The following is a 15,203-nucleotide window of genomic DNA, read 5'->3' as shown; positions in this document are numbered from 1 at the left end:
TCAAGTTAAAAGCACTTTTTTATTCATTAAGAAATTATGTTATGAAAATAATGACAACTAACCGTATATCAGACAAATGTATCTTTCTGTATGTTAACATCAAAGTTTGCTCTGGAGGATGTGACATCTCCACAGTCTCCAGAGCCAAACTCTCCTCGTGTTTGGAGTGTGCTTCGTCTCATCCTGCATGGGTTCAGCACCCGTCGTACTTTCTATAAAAAGGTTTAAAAGACTATTCCCGTCTCTTCCCAATGTTCACACATGAGTAGAATTCAAATCATTTCTTGTTTGTGAGGGAGAAGTTCAGATATATACTAGAGTCTTTGCAATCCTTAAAACTCCTCCATTTGTTAATAATTTACACAAAAACCTGTACATACTTACAGCAGGCCGCAGCCTGTTTCTGAAGTGGTGTGCACATACAAAAAGAAGCAACTCACAGTCAAGTGAATCTTTTCCAAAGTCAATGAGATAAGTGAAGGGAAGGTTAAAGTGTTATGAGCAGATTACAGTCTTGCCTTAAACAACACATGCAGCTAAACAATTCTCAACTCTCATTGGCACTCGAAATGAAGATGGTGTTCTGCGTTTAGATCATTCCAGCTACAAGTTCTTCAAGTCTTTTGCTGTGGAACACTAATGAACAAGGGACAGACATAAATAAAAACAGGTGTGTGTTTGTAATGGCTGGATGTTAGTATCAAGTATATTCATCTTTAATCAAGACTTTGGGTGCAATAAGAGCAGGATTCACCACCACTAACCTCCCTCTGCATATTCCTGCCCAATCCAACAGCCGATAAACTTCATAAGATTAAGAAGCACAGGCGCCGAGATAGGAACAGGCATCTGAAAAAACACTTAAGGCTTAATTCATTTAATTTGGTTCGTTGCTAATAGTAAGTAACTCCCCACGTTATGACTTTGAATGATCGGCACTTACAGTCGTTCCTAGCAACATCTTTCACATCACACATATTGCATTTTGTTCAGGTAACACAAAAACTAACCTACACATTTAGAAAAGAACACATTTAAGTCAAACCGCATTCTTTCTTTGCATCCTGTTACCGACACTACAAACTAAAGCACTACTGCAGAAAAAATGAGCAACTGCCCCTCCGCCATCACCCGCGCTGTGTGCTTCACTGTTAAACGTCGTGACATGATCCGATCTGCCTGAACATAAAAAAAATCAGGGTTACTACAGGAGGCAGCATTGATCTGTAGAGAAGCTCCCACAGTCGTGATGGAATTGTATGCGGAAGAGATTCTGTAAAAAGTGTTTCACTTGTAATGGCACAAGAGGCTCAGCGAACAAGAAGCAAGGTAGAGCATGTTTGAACCAGGTTTAGAGTGCTGGCATCAGTCCAGTTCTATGGCACGTGTGTATGGGAAACACAAACAACAACCATCGTTTTGGACGCTGAAGTTAAGTCTGTTAATGGCACAGTGTAATATTAGAACGTAACCTCCTGCTCTACTGCTATGGGTGTCCATAAGTCAGAGGCTCTGTCAGACGGAGAACTCAAAAGAGCCAAAAACGCCCTTTAAAGCCTTATTTGTAGAGTTGACGAATCACGGACAGGAACTGACATGAGGTTTTGTTGATCTCTTGGTATTTCTCTCCATTCTGCAGTCAAGTTTTGCATCTTTCAAGATATCAGAGGGCAGCATTTCTTTCTTTCACTAATGCCATGCTTGCAACTACAGGCCTTCTTCTTGCTGACTCTTGTTGCGCGATAGACACTGTAGGGGAAAAAGAAAAAAAAAACACTCCTGCAGCCGGACCCTCACATGTTGTAAGCCACGTATATGGGGTCCAGCTGGTCGGCCAGGAATCCGTCTCTGAGGTGCATGCGTTGCTTCTCCCCTCGGGAGTTGATGGGGATGACGCCGGGGTCCACCACCACCACTACACCTACGATGAGGTAGTGCTCCTCCAGCACAACGTTGGTCACCAGGGCAACCAGGTCCAGGGCCTCCTGCTCCGATCCCTCGAGCTCCACGACCACCACGAGGAGGTTTGTCCAAGTGAACACCGCACTGAAAGGAGCAGGACGAGGTACAGGGTGGATGAAGGGGAGGAGACAAACAAACAAAAAAGAGACGGGAGGCAGAAAAAAGAAGATGAGGTTACACAAAATAGTCAAATAAATGTTTTGATGACATGATTAGCAAAATTAAAGGAGTAAACGCCTCACCATTCAGCTATGCTCTTGTGTGAACGGATCACAGAGGTTTCGATGTCTATAGGATGATATCTCATCCCCCTCAGCTCCAGAGTCTCATCGAGAGAGCCAACCACATAGAGGGCATCATGGCGCTCTGGGAGACACACAGTCACAGACTCTGTCAGTTTGTATCTAATAAATGACGGCTAATGCACTGATTGTAAATCAAAACAAGCTCTGATAATTCTCACCTCCACTCGCGTCAGTCAGCTCAGTGCGTCGCAGGAAGCCCAGGTACCCTGTCCTCGCCCAGACACTCTGGGTGTCCCCGAAGCTGAGCTTGGTGTTGAAGTGGTCTGCATGCAGCGCCTCCTCGCCATAAACTGTGTAGTAGCCTGTGGCATTGTGAGGACTGCTCACCCAGATCTAAAACGTGTTTAATGGTCAAACATCAAACACGACTTTCTTTCTCTTGTTTTAGATCAATTAAAAAAACAGGATGAATCTCAGGAATCTGCTGTGGGCAGAATGTTTAGATGGACTTCATGTAGAATAGTAATTGTAAATTCATTAATTCAGCAGATTTCTCGACTCTCATACTGAAAAGTTCAAAAGTGTAAGTGAAACATTTAAGAGCTTTTTATGTTGACTTGTGTTGGAGGACTAGAGTCAGAGTAAAAGGAAAGCCTGTGTAGTGAAATCGTTTTGAGTGACCCTTTTGCTACAGAGAGCTGACTTTAACAACCTTACTACATGTAAACAGTGATTTCAGGTGACCGTGAAAAGAAAGAAGAAGTTAAAACTCAGTAATTATTACCTCTCCTAGATGCGAGTCTCCCAAGGGTCCTTTAGTTTCTGTGTTTGCAATGATCACTTTCACTCCTGGAAGAATCTATAACAGAAGACATCAACAGCTCAAAGAACCATGCCAGCCTTAGAAAAGTGAAAATGTTAGCAGCAAAACATTCACAGTTTTTTTTCAGTGCATGTTGACATGCAGCCATACCTTCCCAGACTCCATCAGAGGCAAGCTGTGTGGCGAGCCTTTCTCTACCAGACGAACCCTGCAGGACGTGCAAATGAAAGGACAAAATGTGAAACTCCATTTCTGCATTGTTATTACAGTTTTTGCAGTGTGACCATCGTTCCATTCAAGATTTAAAGATTTTAATCCTGTTAAATCACAAAATCTAAATAGGCCTAATCATAACATAAAAATAACAACAACATTTTCTGTATAAAAATGACTAGTATTACAGAAAGCAGACGTGTTTTATCTACAGTCCAGAAAGATGCTGTGGCGCCCCCTACCTGTCATGTCGTAGAGCTCTCATGTCCACGTAAACGGTGGTGGGGTCTGGTCCAGCTGTGCCCTGGAAAAACAACAAGCAGAGGAACATGAGTTGATAATGAGACTGTTAAAACTCTGATCTGATTTTAAGGCAGTTTGTTGCCTGAGTGAGGGGAGGTGGAAGCTGTTTATGAGACAAAGCATGGGGGGGGGGGGGGGGGGGGGGGGCAGCCAGAAGCCAACAAGCCAGGCTATAGTAGTTAGGACTAAAGAAGTACCTGCAGAGGTAAATTTACCTGCTATAATGCTTATCATTTCTTTTCCAGTATAAGAGGGCAATACATAGTTGTTGTTACTTGAGGACTAATTAATGACCTTAAATAAATGATCCTCTAAAAATGGATCATTTAATTACACCTGAATTATAACTGAAACATTTCTCACGTTCTGATCCGTCAGATGTGTGGGTTTTCTTTTTTGGCTTTGGGATTTGTCATCATTACTGCTGTAAGACTAGTCACAATACGTTATGTTCATCATCACTCCTCTACCAGGCTGTAGCCCGTGTAATAAGCCAGCAGTGAGTCAGGTTCGTCATCTGTGAGGTCAAAGAGAAACAGAGCGAGTGGACTTTATTGAGCTGAGGTTTCAGCATCGGCAACAAACACCACCGATACTCCATCGAGAGATCAGTCTTTGCCAAAAGAACAGAGCTAGTGGACCCATTTAACATGACGCTAATGTTTCATTAATGAACTGCTTCATCAGTTACAACCCCAAACGCATTACTGTTCAGAAAGTAGTTTCATTTATTGTGTAAAAACCTCTAAAGGAAAAATGTGGACGGAGGATCGTTTGAAAGAGAACAAATAACAGAACAGCATGGCCAACGTGTGGGGAGCTGTTGTAAAAGAACAGGGACTGTATAAAAAGATGGATGACATAACAGTTCCCAAAAAGTGAAGCCAAAATATTTGGCAATCCGTCTACTGACGGTCATCCTGTACTGCATGCTCCGCCCCCCTCCATGTGAACAGATGGGACATGGCTCAAACTAAAAAATCAAGATACACATCAAATGCGCTATTCTTAAACATGGTTTCTGTCATTTAAATTAGTTTGTGTCATATTGATTTATAACAGAAAGACAAAGGCTGCTCGCACACTGCAGGGCTCCAGTATTCTCGTCATGTATTCCACTATGTGATGTGTGTTTTTTCTATTGTCATGTTTGTCATTTTTCTCAGAATTTAAGCTGTAATTATTTATTTAATGTTATAAAAAGAGGTACAAAGTCATGACTGAAAGCTTGGTTGAACAGAATTGAACCTGGGCCGTCAGCGTTGAGGCCTCCATACATGGTGACGTGTGCACTAAGCACTGCGCCACCAGATCAGTATAGTTTTATCAGTAAGTTCAGTGCTTGTTCATGGAGGGGTGGAATCAATAACGCAAGTCTTCCCGTCTTCCCACTGTCTGTAATCCGATACTTGTTATCCATCTTCATAGACAGTCAACATAAAATCTAGTCCTAAATCTTCAGGTAAAACTGTTCTATTCACTTATAGAAACAAAGAGAGACATAATTAAACAATCATTTGAGCTACAGTGTCAGATTTTTAAATGGAGGACCATTGGGTTTCACAATAGTCTCTTCACAATGTGAATATATAAATAAATACAAATTATAAATCGGCTGAAATGAATCATGGCAGAGTGCATGATTGTATCTTATGTTATATAGTAGTATAACATTACATATTACTAAAGGCCACAAAGCAATGGTTGAGAGCCAGACTGGACTAATATAAAGAGCAGCTAAGGTTAAGCCCATCAGAGAAAAACAAACAGAATCAGTGAATTATGGTTAACCAAGTCAAAAATCATGCAAAATGAACAAACACAAACACACACACACACACACACACACACACACAAACACACACAGATAAACACACACAGATAAACATACACACAGATCCAGCAGCAGCCCAGTGAGCAAAGAAAAACTCTTCTCCTACAGTTACCTGCTCAGCCAGTTTCCCTAACCTGTTGGGCTGACGGGACAGGGCAGGACAGATAAATAAAGATATATGTGTATATTTAAACACATTGACTGTCACACATGCACACATTCACACAAACAGTCACCATGGAGGACGAAATAAAATTTAAAAAAATCATGGGGGAATACAACAGACACATTCAAGGGTGGATTTATTCCTCTTGTTGAAGATACGTAAGAGAAGGCTTGACCGTTTCACTCAACCTCAAAATAGTGAAAAAGGAATACATTATCCGTTTGGATTTTTAAAAATTAAATTAGCTTAACATAAGAGAATAATCACTTTATTTATTCGAAACCAACCAAGCTGATGTTGTTTGTGTTCACACATACAGCTACTCCTGGAAATATTAGGAGTTTTTCCAGAGTTTTCAGCAAGTGTGAAAGCCCTAATTGACAGTTTCTTAGCTTCAAAATCAGCCAGGCCACTTGATTTTTCCCCTTAGGTACCTCACATACATTATGTTGTCTCCAATGTAGCCTTCTTCATTTTTATGCACTTTTTGTAGACATTGAGCTTCTAAATAAATGATATACCAAATACCACTTGTTTTACAAAATCACCCTTTTCAAATTTTGGTGGGTTTTTTGATCTGTTAGATTGGACTCTGCATCTGACCTCCAACACACTCCCTTCATCCACCTCCCTCCTCACGGTCCTCCATCAGCAGCTTCTTACCTGCAAACATATTGCCACGTTCACCCTGCAGCCGAAGGTGGTGCTGACGGCGCGTGGTGAAAGCCCCAAGTCCTTGAAGATCTTTGAGAAGGACTGAGTGAGTGCAATGCGGGGCCTCTCCTCTGCTACCACCATGCATGTACGCACGCAAGACAGGTTCACATTTCGCAACTGGAGAGGGGGAAAGGACGAAGCAAATAAAAACTTCAGAGACAAGTGAGTTCAAATTGTGAGAAACATAATTTTTGTAAAGAAAAAAAAAAAAAGATTCAATTTGATGAGTGACTGACCCGCAGTGCTTCGGTCTGTGAGCCCAGTCCCTTGGTGCACATCTCCATGACTGAATATGAGCAGAATGTAACTCGCACTTTGTACTGGCTGACTGCAGCGAGCCACAGAGATGCATTGCTCTCCAGCTCCAGAGGGGGGACCAGGATCGACTGGTGGCCCGAGTACACACTGAAACCAGAAACATACATGCAAACAAAGAAGCTGAGACTGAAGACAGTGGAAGGCAATGCATTTTATCAATGTTCCAGGCCAGGCTCTGCAACACTGATGCTGTTATCAAAGATTTGACTTTCATTACCTGCACAGGCACCAGAGAGCGAAGCCCAGGCCGCAGTAAGGGTCCAGACAGATTGCGATCTGCCTGGATGGGTACAGCTCACACTGCAGTTTGATGGAGCGACACAAGGCACTGGTGGCAGCGTGAGACATCTAGAGGCGATAGTGTGACACACAGAGGCTCCAATATTTAAAAAATCCATTAACCAGATTATGTTTAATATTTTGTTAAAATGAAGTTACAGAAAATATTAGCAGTTGAAAATATGAAGATTTGAAACATCCAACATACTTTGACCCCTGCTAAGATTCCTGTTGTGGACACACTGAAGTCCAGGTAAGCTAACATCTCTGGGGTCGGGGGCTTGCACATCTGGGGGTTTTTCTTCCTCGGGAGATCATCTGGAAGATAAACAGAGGGACAGAAGGAGAACATTTAAAAAAAAAAATCTGCTCTTTGGTGGCAACACATGTTAACTTTAAGTATGAAACTGACCTGTGTCCAGCACCATGGGCCAGCTCTTGATATCCACAGCAGCAGCTGCCTCTTTAGATTTAAGCAGCTTCATTATTGCTTGAGTGGTCAGGATACACACTGACTTACTGACCTGCAACACAAACAAATCACAGTATTACTACCTTTAAAGTATGTTACTTTTGATTCTTTACCTTATCTGACGTATTAAAGACACCTTCACTTAATTTAGTATATGTTATAAGAGTGACAAGAGAGCGCTAAAGCTAGCACTTTGATGCTGGTCAGAAGATTGCTACCTCTACGATCATCTTGACAGTGGGCAGGGTGGTCGCCAGGTTCTGGGGGTGTGGAGGTCTTACAGTCACAGGCACGCATCCAGCATAGAGGCAGCCGTAGAAGGTTGCAATCAGGTCAATTCCTGCACATAACAGAAAAGTAAAACTTCAAATCTGTGGACAGGGGAAGTCATGAAAAAGCACTGATACTAATAAACAAGACTGGAAAAAAAAACAGGTAGTAGTAGTACAGTGGCGGTACCAACTCTTACCTGGTGGGTAGACAAGTGCTACATGGTCTCCAGAGTTGAGGCGTCCCGTTAGTGCTGCAGCCACTCGCTCTGCACGCTTGTGCAGCTGCAGGCAGGATGCTGTGCTCGCCACCGTGCCCTAAGGAGCAAAAGGTTATTATACAACTTACATTCAAATAGATGGCTATGTTTTGGAAGATCAAGGAAAATAACAAGACCTAAAACTCATTCATATTAATCTCCATTTAGAGATCTCTATAGAGACAGCTATCTCCTGCTGTATTAGCTCTTTGTAATGTTGCAAACAAAGAATTTCTAGGTATTGCCATAGTACAACATGAGTTTATACCTTAGCATTGAGAACAAGGAACAAAGGATGATCTGGAGTGGCCTGAGCTCTCCACTGCAGCACATCTTGTAAATACAGGAACTAAAGCAGAGTGAGAAACAAGCGTCACTACAGAGCCATGAGAAAAAAGAACTGCAAACAAAAACAGAGACAATGACGAATCAATACACTAACAAGGAGAAACATGGTGGCACAATGTGGGTGTTAGAAATGCTGGAATGATGGATGGGATTGGATTCAGATTATGCATGACTGAAAAGAATAATGGATGTAAAACAAGTACAATCGAAAGAACACAACATGTAACTGTAATTTGTCACAGAGGGGAGTCGGAACATTGTGTTTTCCATAAGGTGTAGTTCCAGTTCCACAGCCTCATGTGCAGGTCCTTTCATGTGTCTGTTGATATGTGGACGTGATAAGGCGGTACTTAACGTACCTGTTCATTGTCTTCCATCTGTGCCACATCTCTCCCACAGGCCTGTGCTATCCTCTTCCCTGCCACCAGGTTTCCCACTATCATAGAAGCCGGGCTGACCTCTATCCCGCAAAAAAACAAACAGTGAAGTTCACATTCAAATCAACAGAAATATAAACAGTGAATGTGTCCTAATGCTCCAACTGTCTGATTCCAGCAGGAAATATTTACCTGGCTGTTTCTGTCTTGGCTTGGGCAAGTTGGTGACGCAGGTGTGAGGGCACATGAGGACGTTGCATGGGTGCAAGGCTCCCTCCAAAAAGCGCTGTTTGGTCTCAGATATATGGATGCCACCCAGGGGAGCCTTCGGAAGCGTGTTGGCAGGCACCAGAGCCAGGCAGTACACACCCACCTGGTGGATGCTGTCTATAGCCTGCAAACAGGCAGGAGAGAAAACAGAGCTGTTACTATTGAAAACATGAAAACAACCCTGACCTTTGTGTTATGCGTGTAAGAATTATGAAGTAACCAATTAGATGCCATTTTAACAAAGTGGTAAGATGTGAAAAAGACAGAGCACAGTGAGCACCTGGAGGACGCGGCTCATCCACTGGAAGCTGTCCTCCTCTGAGGCGTCTGGTCTCTGCTCGGCCACGACAACAATCCGCTCATCATGCAGCACAGACACAGAAAACACTGCTATCCTGGAACACAAAAAAGATTGAAAAATGTATTCTCAAAGCTGAATTAAACTTAATGTGTCAAACTATGAAGTTGCTTCTGTCCTAATTCAGAAGAGTTAGAAAACAGTGAAAACAAATGAAGGATTATAGGTACAATAAGAGATTTTACCTCCCCCTGTACACAAACTTCATCGGCTCCACTGCCAGTGCCGTGGCAACCACGTCATCAGCATTGTGCCTCCGCCCACTGACCACCATCAGCCCGTCCATCTTCCCCACAACAAACACAAGGCTGTCCTGTTGGAAAACACAATGCACAAACTGTTCAGTGAGTAGAGCTTTGTATTCACTTGATCTAAAAGTTTAATGCGCATGAATACAGCTGAGACATGAAGTAACTCTACGTTTTAAAATTCAAGACCTTATAGGTTGTAACTGTTGGCTTTGTCATTATTATATCCGTGAGCTTTAAGATTCGCAGAGAAAATCTGCTTTCAGCTCAGAAAGAAAAAGCTTCACTATTTGTCGACTAATGAGGAGTGGGGCCCGATATTTTTGCTTCTTTTATAATCGTCTGTCCCAGGATTCATTAGCTTGTGACACTTTTCTGGCTAACTGTATACATATAATTCTGTACTTTACAAATAATGTCAGTGAGAGTTGTTTGTCTAAAATATAAGGTTGACATAAAATAAACAGATCTCCATGTGAACCGTTTTTAAAAGGAAAAGGCAGATCGCAGAAAAAGGAACTCAGAGAGAGTTTGCTAACTTGAATTGCTCGCTGCTTAAATGAAATTCTCTTTTTATAAAAAAGTTCTTGCTGGGCTTGATACAAGCCAAATGCTATGTTTATGTGGTTTGATTGAACTAACCCTTTACATGGGAGAGAGGCAGGTTGAAAATACAAAAACCAACACAAATTAATATTTTATGACAAATAAAGGCCAAATCAGTCACATGCGCTGCAAAAACTACATTTATAACTAAAAAAGAGAATTCATTCTGAATATATGAGAATTCATATATCTAAAACTAATATCTAAAATATTAGAAAACATCAACATCAAAGGTTTGGACTTCGGGGCGCTGGTGGCTCAGCGGCAGCCCATGTAGCGAGGCTGTGGCTCCTTTCCTGCATGTCTCTCCCCGCTCTCTCCCTGATTTCCGCCTCTATCCACCTTCCTCTCTCTATCATAATAAAGGCGAAAGGCCAAAAATAAATCTTTAAAAAAAAAAAAAAAAAGGTTTGGACTTACCGGACCCACAAAGCCCAGCAGTGAGGTCCTCGTAAACGGTCTGTCACTGACAGGAAGTCCAGAGGATAATACTGGGATTGTCTGCAACAAGACACACACGCTTAAAAACACGCATTCACAAATAAAGTTGAAAAAAAAAAATCCTTTTGTAATTAAGAATCTCACCTCAAAGACATTCTTGGTCATACCAGGGAGGCCATAGTAAGCGACGCCTGTGCTACCTGAGCTCACACAGATCTCTCCAACCTCATCAGTCTGACAGATATAAGGAGTCCCCTCCACCCGCACCACACAAACCAGAGCTAGAGACACACAGTGAACATGGAAAGAAGGAGTTTCACTATATTATTTCATGTAGACGTGGAAGTTAATTTAAAGGTTTGTGTTAGGATGACCGATTTATTTTACTCCCAAGAAAAGTGATAAAATGTTAGCGAGTAAGTGAAAACATTTCTGGTTCTTTTCAGCAACATCCCTCAAAGTTTGATATGAGCAAATCAATTCTCTGGAGACTAAAAAAAAGTGAAGTGTACTGTACCTCCAGGCATGACCTGTCCCACATCCTGCACTGTCAGGACAGAGAGTTTCTCCTCCGTGTCCACTCGTATCACACTGTGGCTCAGCCCTCCCATAGAGAGCACCGCCTTCCCAGGAGGAGGGACTCCCATTTCTGGAGGCCTGGAGACATTTTACAGTTACACTTGTTATCACTGAACACCATGACTCCATAAAACACAAAATGTGAATCCTCATGTGGAGGTCATGTGAATGTGTTAGGAGCCAGACTTTAGAACAATGATGTCCCTAAATGCTTAAATATTAGAGAAAATATATTTTTTAAACAGAAACAGTCTGCCTTTTGAAACAGGGTTTGTGTCACTCTGCTTTCATCATCCTTTAAGGACCTTAAGGACCAAGATTTGAGATAAGCTTAAAGCTTTACATCATCTCTGTGTTATTTTATCACAAACTTACCTCCTCCGAAACAGCAGGATCCAGCTCATGTTGCAAACCATGTGTGTTTTGATCTATTAAAGGTGCAGTTACATCTGCTCACCTGCGGATGGCGACAGTCATGGCTTCTGAGGAGCTGGCACATGGGCAGATCACCTCAGGTCGCAGCCCACGTGCCTGAAACACGTTGAGGAAGGCGTCGCAGGAGGATATTGACCCTGTGTTAATACACAAACACACAGAGTCTCATATTACGGACAAACAAACAGATATACAAGCAAACACAAACAAAACAAATCAATGCGTAGACCTGGGGGCCTCAGGTTGTTTGTAAAACTATTTTATTATCGGGGAATCTGCTGGTGGACTCACATGGGTTTGCTCCGTCGGCTATGATGAGCATGCGCAGGGAGCTCAGGCTGATGTCTCTCTGGTCTCTCTGGGCCAGCAGGGACCAATGCATGTCCCTCGACTTCACCACAGCAACCCGCGCTGTGTGGGGGACACAAAGACAAAGAGACATGCTCACAATAGATTCATTCAGTCAACACCTGTCATCTTTCCTGAAAATGAGTGTGTTCACATGGACTTGAGTGTCCCGGTTTTTGATTGGGGTTTGAGGTATCTCGGTTTTGGGTTTGTGCATGTAAACATCATATCCTCATTTCAGAAACGGGGATACTATTATTGATCATGTATACAGGGATATGAATAACCAGGTTTCTCTGTGAGCAGGTAAACGTCATATACCGAATATGATCAAAAACAGGATAAGGCACACAACCGAGATACTGAAGTCCATGTAAACACACTCAGTCAATCACAGAACACCAAATGTGACAGCAGAGCAGCATGGTTTGACTCAGGTGACTCAGAAGGGCTCAGATCTGAGACGGAGGACATGAGTTTGATTCAATGCAGCAAGCCGGCTGTCCTCGACCTGCTCAGGGCAAATACAGAGGAACCAGAAATCAATGCGTCAAACTAAGCATTGCTTTAATCCATCAAGCCCCGTCAAATCTGCAGCAAAAAAATCAAAGCTGTTAAAAGAAGCAGAGTCTCTCCAGGGTTCTGGCACAGTTACTGAAAAAATAATTACACAACGGTGGGTTATTTATCATTTTACCATCAAGCAAACTGTTCAGTATGTGCGCTACTTTGTCAGTTACATCATTATCAGTACCAATTTGCAACAAAAACTGGTTCAGCACGAAATGTAGATAACATCACGCTGCATGATCCTTCTCTTACTCTCTCTTTTAACACGGACGAGATGAAGCAAGCAGATTAATGATAGAAAAAAATGTCAAGGACGACCAACCTTTGTATGTGTGAACCTTCTGTATCCAAGACAGGGGGTTGACTTTCATCAGGGAGTAAGGAATGCTGATCACATGCATCCGATTCATAACGCTCTGCCATGAGCGGAGACAAGCATCAGAGAAACAGGAAAAAGTCATGTCATTGAATGTTACAGCTGCATACTGTCACTGCGACCACGCACAGCAAGGCATGACAAGGGTCACTCACCCCGAGCTAAAAGTTTAAAGCAGTGAGTAAACTGTGATTTCTAAAAGTTTAAAACCAGCTGAGTTTGAATAAGTAGGGAGAAACTGGATGTTTTTACAGGTTTCAAACTCTTGAGTTATGATAAGACGTTTCTGCCCTCAAGGACTTCAGTTTGAATGTTTAAATATAGTGTACATAGTGTTTATGCCTGGTATTATTTAATTCTATTGTATTTTTTCTTCCTTTAATTAATGTTAACATGCTCTTGGGTGGGTTTTTTTTAGTTTTTGCTATTGATACTGTTTATATTCCTCTTTTTGAGCTGCGATAACAACTAAATTTCCCCCATTAGAGGATCAATAAAGTTTATCCTTATCCTGACAGAGAGGGTCCTCAGAGGAAATGCGTCTGCCAGAAAATTTTGACATTTTATCTGCAAACTCAGCATAGAACTCTTCAATATTCGATGATGTAATATGTTTTAGCTTTACAAATGTTTAAAGTCCACTCACAGTGAGAACACCATGCCATAATCCCGCTTCTCTCTTGAAGTCCAAGACGTTGGTGATGGTCTCAGCTGCAAATCAAACAAGAGATTATGTAAAAATGAGTGTTTCTGTAAGGGTTTGCACCATTAATTCACAAGAGTAATCACACATCATCCAATTATTTCCAACAAGTCTTATAATGAGCAAATCCTGATTTTATTCAGAGTTAGACTGATTGAAACTCAGGAGAGTCTGGTGGGGCTGTTGGTCCCGTAAGGATTTATTTAGAGTAAAAAACTGGGACAGTGGAGTAGAGGAGGAGCCTTCTTTTTTCTGACCCAGGTCTGATGCAGAGAAACACAACCAGCTGAGCAGCTGCATTTATCATTCCTGACTGTAATTACACTCTGGGAATGAGAGCAACGGTCTCTGGAAGTTCTACCCCATACTTCATCACAAAAAGATAATGATGATAGCCAATGCATATGCTGGTGCTAATGGGGATCCTGATAAAAAGAAAGAAAGAACCTGCAGAATTATTAAGAAAAAATATCCATGACAGACATTTTTTATTTTATTAAAAGTTGGTTTTAGTGCTCCTCCTGCTCCCGTTTCTTCCTTCTCTCTTTCACAAAACCATTTGCTTCTTTTATGTTGGAAAACAATAACATGATGGAGAGCGTCCTCCTCACCTTCGGTGTAGCCGCAGGCCTGTGTGAGAGCATGACAGTGATCCAGCATGGCTGAGTGAGACACTGTGATCCCCATGGTGCTTCCTTCCTTGCTGGTTTTATACTGCATGTAAAAACCATGAGAGAGAAACATTAACAAATTACACTCCAAAATAATAACATACAGACATGAGCAAAAAAGAGGAAGAATTCGTACCTCAAAATGATAAAATATTCCAAACATGAATGAAAATGTGATAAACCTTTGTTTTGTGTAACATCAAAGAGTTTACACTCACTTCTATGTAAGCTATGTCATTACTGGCTTCCTGTATTGGAGGATACCAGTCTTTTGGAGGCTTCACGACATGTTTGCCATCTGTCACGAACCACAGCAACCTTGGCCAGCCTTCAGAGAAGAGACATGAAGTCCATTCAGTTGTAATCAAATTATTCACAAAGACGGTCAAAATCAAAATACCAAACAGACTGTACCTTTAAAAGTTGCAACCTCTCCTGTTTGTGCTTTGGGCAAGCCTTTCTGACAAGCGTCGGTGGTCAGCGCCAAAGTGACGCCACAGCTGCCCAACAGAAAGCCAATCTGTTGACTTCCTGCATCCTGAGAGACAAAAGAGGATGACAAATGTTTAGAGTTTGGCAAGCTGTATCAGTTAAAAAGAAGAAAGTCAAGAAGATAAAAAGAGAATTGTAGGGGGAGAAACAGAAGGGTGATGAGAGAAGAAGATGGAGAATCCACAGAGCATCATGCTTTAAAAATCTACAGGAGGTGCGAAAGCAGAATGAGGGCCAATCATTATTAAAAAATCCTACTGCTGAAGAGAAGAGACACATTTGGAAAGAAAGAAAGGCGAAGAAAGGGGGGTGGGGGGATTTGGAGGGGAAAAAAAGAGTGTTTTCAGAATGACAACAGCTGGCCTGGGATCTAATATTTTGACTGAAGTTAGAGATCATTTCACCTCGCTCAAATCTCATCTGTTATAGCACAGCATCTGCACACAGCATGCTTATTATAGACCATCAAGAACAGGCATTAATACTCTGCCTGCGTAACTAATGTGGATGAACTTGGTTC

The 15,203-nt window shown here is 41.9% G+C and overlaps 1 protein-coding gene across 4 annotated transcripts in view; it reads right to left on the bottom strand.

Moving 5' to 3' along the window:
- The window catches only part of dip2a (disco-interacting protein 2 homolog A), a 68,695-nt gene continuing 53,492 nt past the window's right edge, over positions 1-15,203 (bottom strand). For 3 of the 4 annotated variants that reach the window (XM_079357461.1, XM_079357459.1, XM_079357460.1), the window contains 28 exons: positions 14,606-14,729; positions 14,410-14,519; positions 14,132-14,234; positions 13,464-13,528; positions 12,764-12,857; positions 11,815-11,934; positions 11,546-11,660; positions 11,027-11,166; positions 10,654-10,790; positions 10,489-10,569; positions 9,400-9,527; positions 9,137-9,251; positions 8,779-8,980; positions 8,569-8,669; positions 8,130-8,210; positions 7,802-7,919; positions 7,551-7,672; positions 7,273-7,384; positions 7,069-7,178; positions 6,799-6,929; positions 6,500-6,668; positions 6,210-6,380; positions 3,486-3,547; positions 3,181-3,238; positions 2,992-3,066; positions 2,426-2,600; positions 2,205-2,328; positions 1-2,046 (listed from right to left, as the gene is read on the bottom strand). In XM_079357461.1, coding sequence (XP_079213587.1) covers positions 1,794-2,046; positions 2,205-2,328; positions 2,426-2,600; positions 2,992-3,066; positions 3,181-3,238; positions 3,486-3,547; positions 6,210-6,380; positions 6,500-6,668; positions 6,799-6,929; positions 7,069-7,178; positions 7,273-7,384; positions 7,551-7,672; positions 7,802-7,919; positions 8,130-8,210; positions 8,569-8,669; positions 8,779-8,980; positions 9,137-9,251; positions 9,400-9,527; positions 10,489-10,569; positions 10,654-10,790; positions 11,027-11,166; positions 11,546-11,660; positions 11,815-11,934; positions 12,764-12,857; positions 13,464-13,528; positions 14,132-14,234; positions 14,410-14,519; positions 14,606-14,729 — 3,396 coding nt within the window. In that variant the 3' untranslated portion in view covers positions 1-1,793. Of the gene's footprint in view, positions 2,047-2,204; positions 2,329-2,425; positions 2,601-2,991; positions 3,067-3,180; positions 3,239-3,485; positions 3,548-5,492; positions 5,523-6,209; positions 6,381-6,499; positions 6,669-6,798; positions 6,930-7,068; positions 7,179-7,272; positions 7,385-7,550; positions 7,673-7,801; positions 7,920-8,129; positions 8,211-8,568; positions 8,670-8,778; positions 8,981-9,136; positions 9,252-9,399; positions 9,528-10,488; positions 10,570-10,653; positions 10,791-11,026; positions 11,167-11,545; positions 11,661-11,814; positions 11,935-12,763; positions 12,858-13,463; positions 13,529-14,131; positions 14,235-14,409; positions 14,520-14,605; positions 14,730-15,203 lie in introns of all 4 variants that reach the window. The other variant, XM_079357462.1, reaches the window with a different exon arrangement.

The sequence above is a fragment of the Symphodus melops genome (assembly GCF_947650265.1).
Source record: "Symphodus melops genome assembly, chromosome: 12".
NCBI lineage: Eukaryota > Metazoa > Chordata > Actinopteri > Labriformes > Labridae > Symphodus > Symphodus melops.
This window is presented reverse-complemented; position numbering and strand designations above follow the sequence as displayed.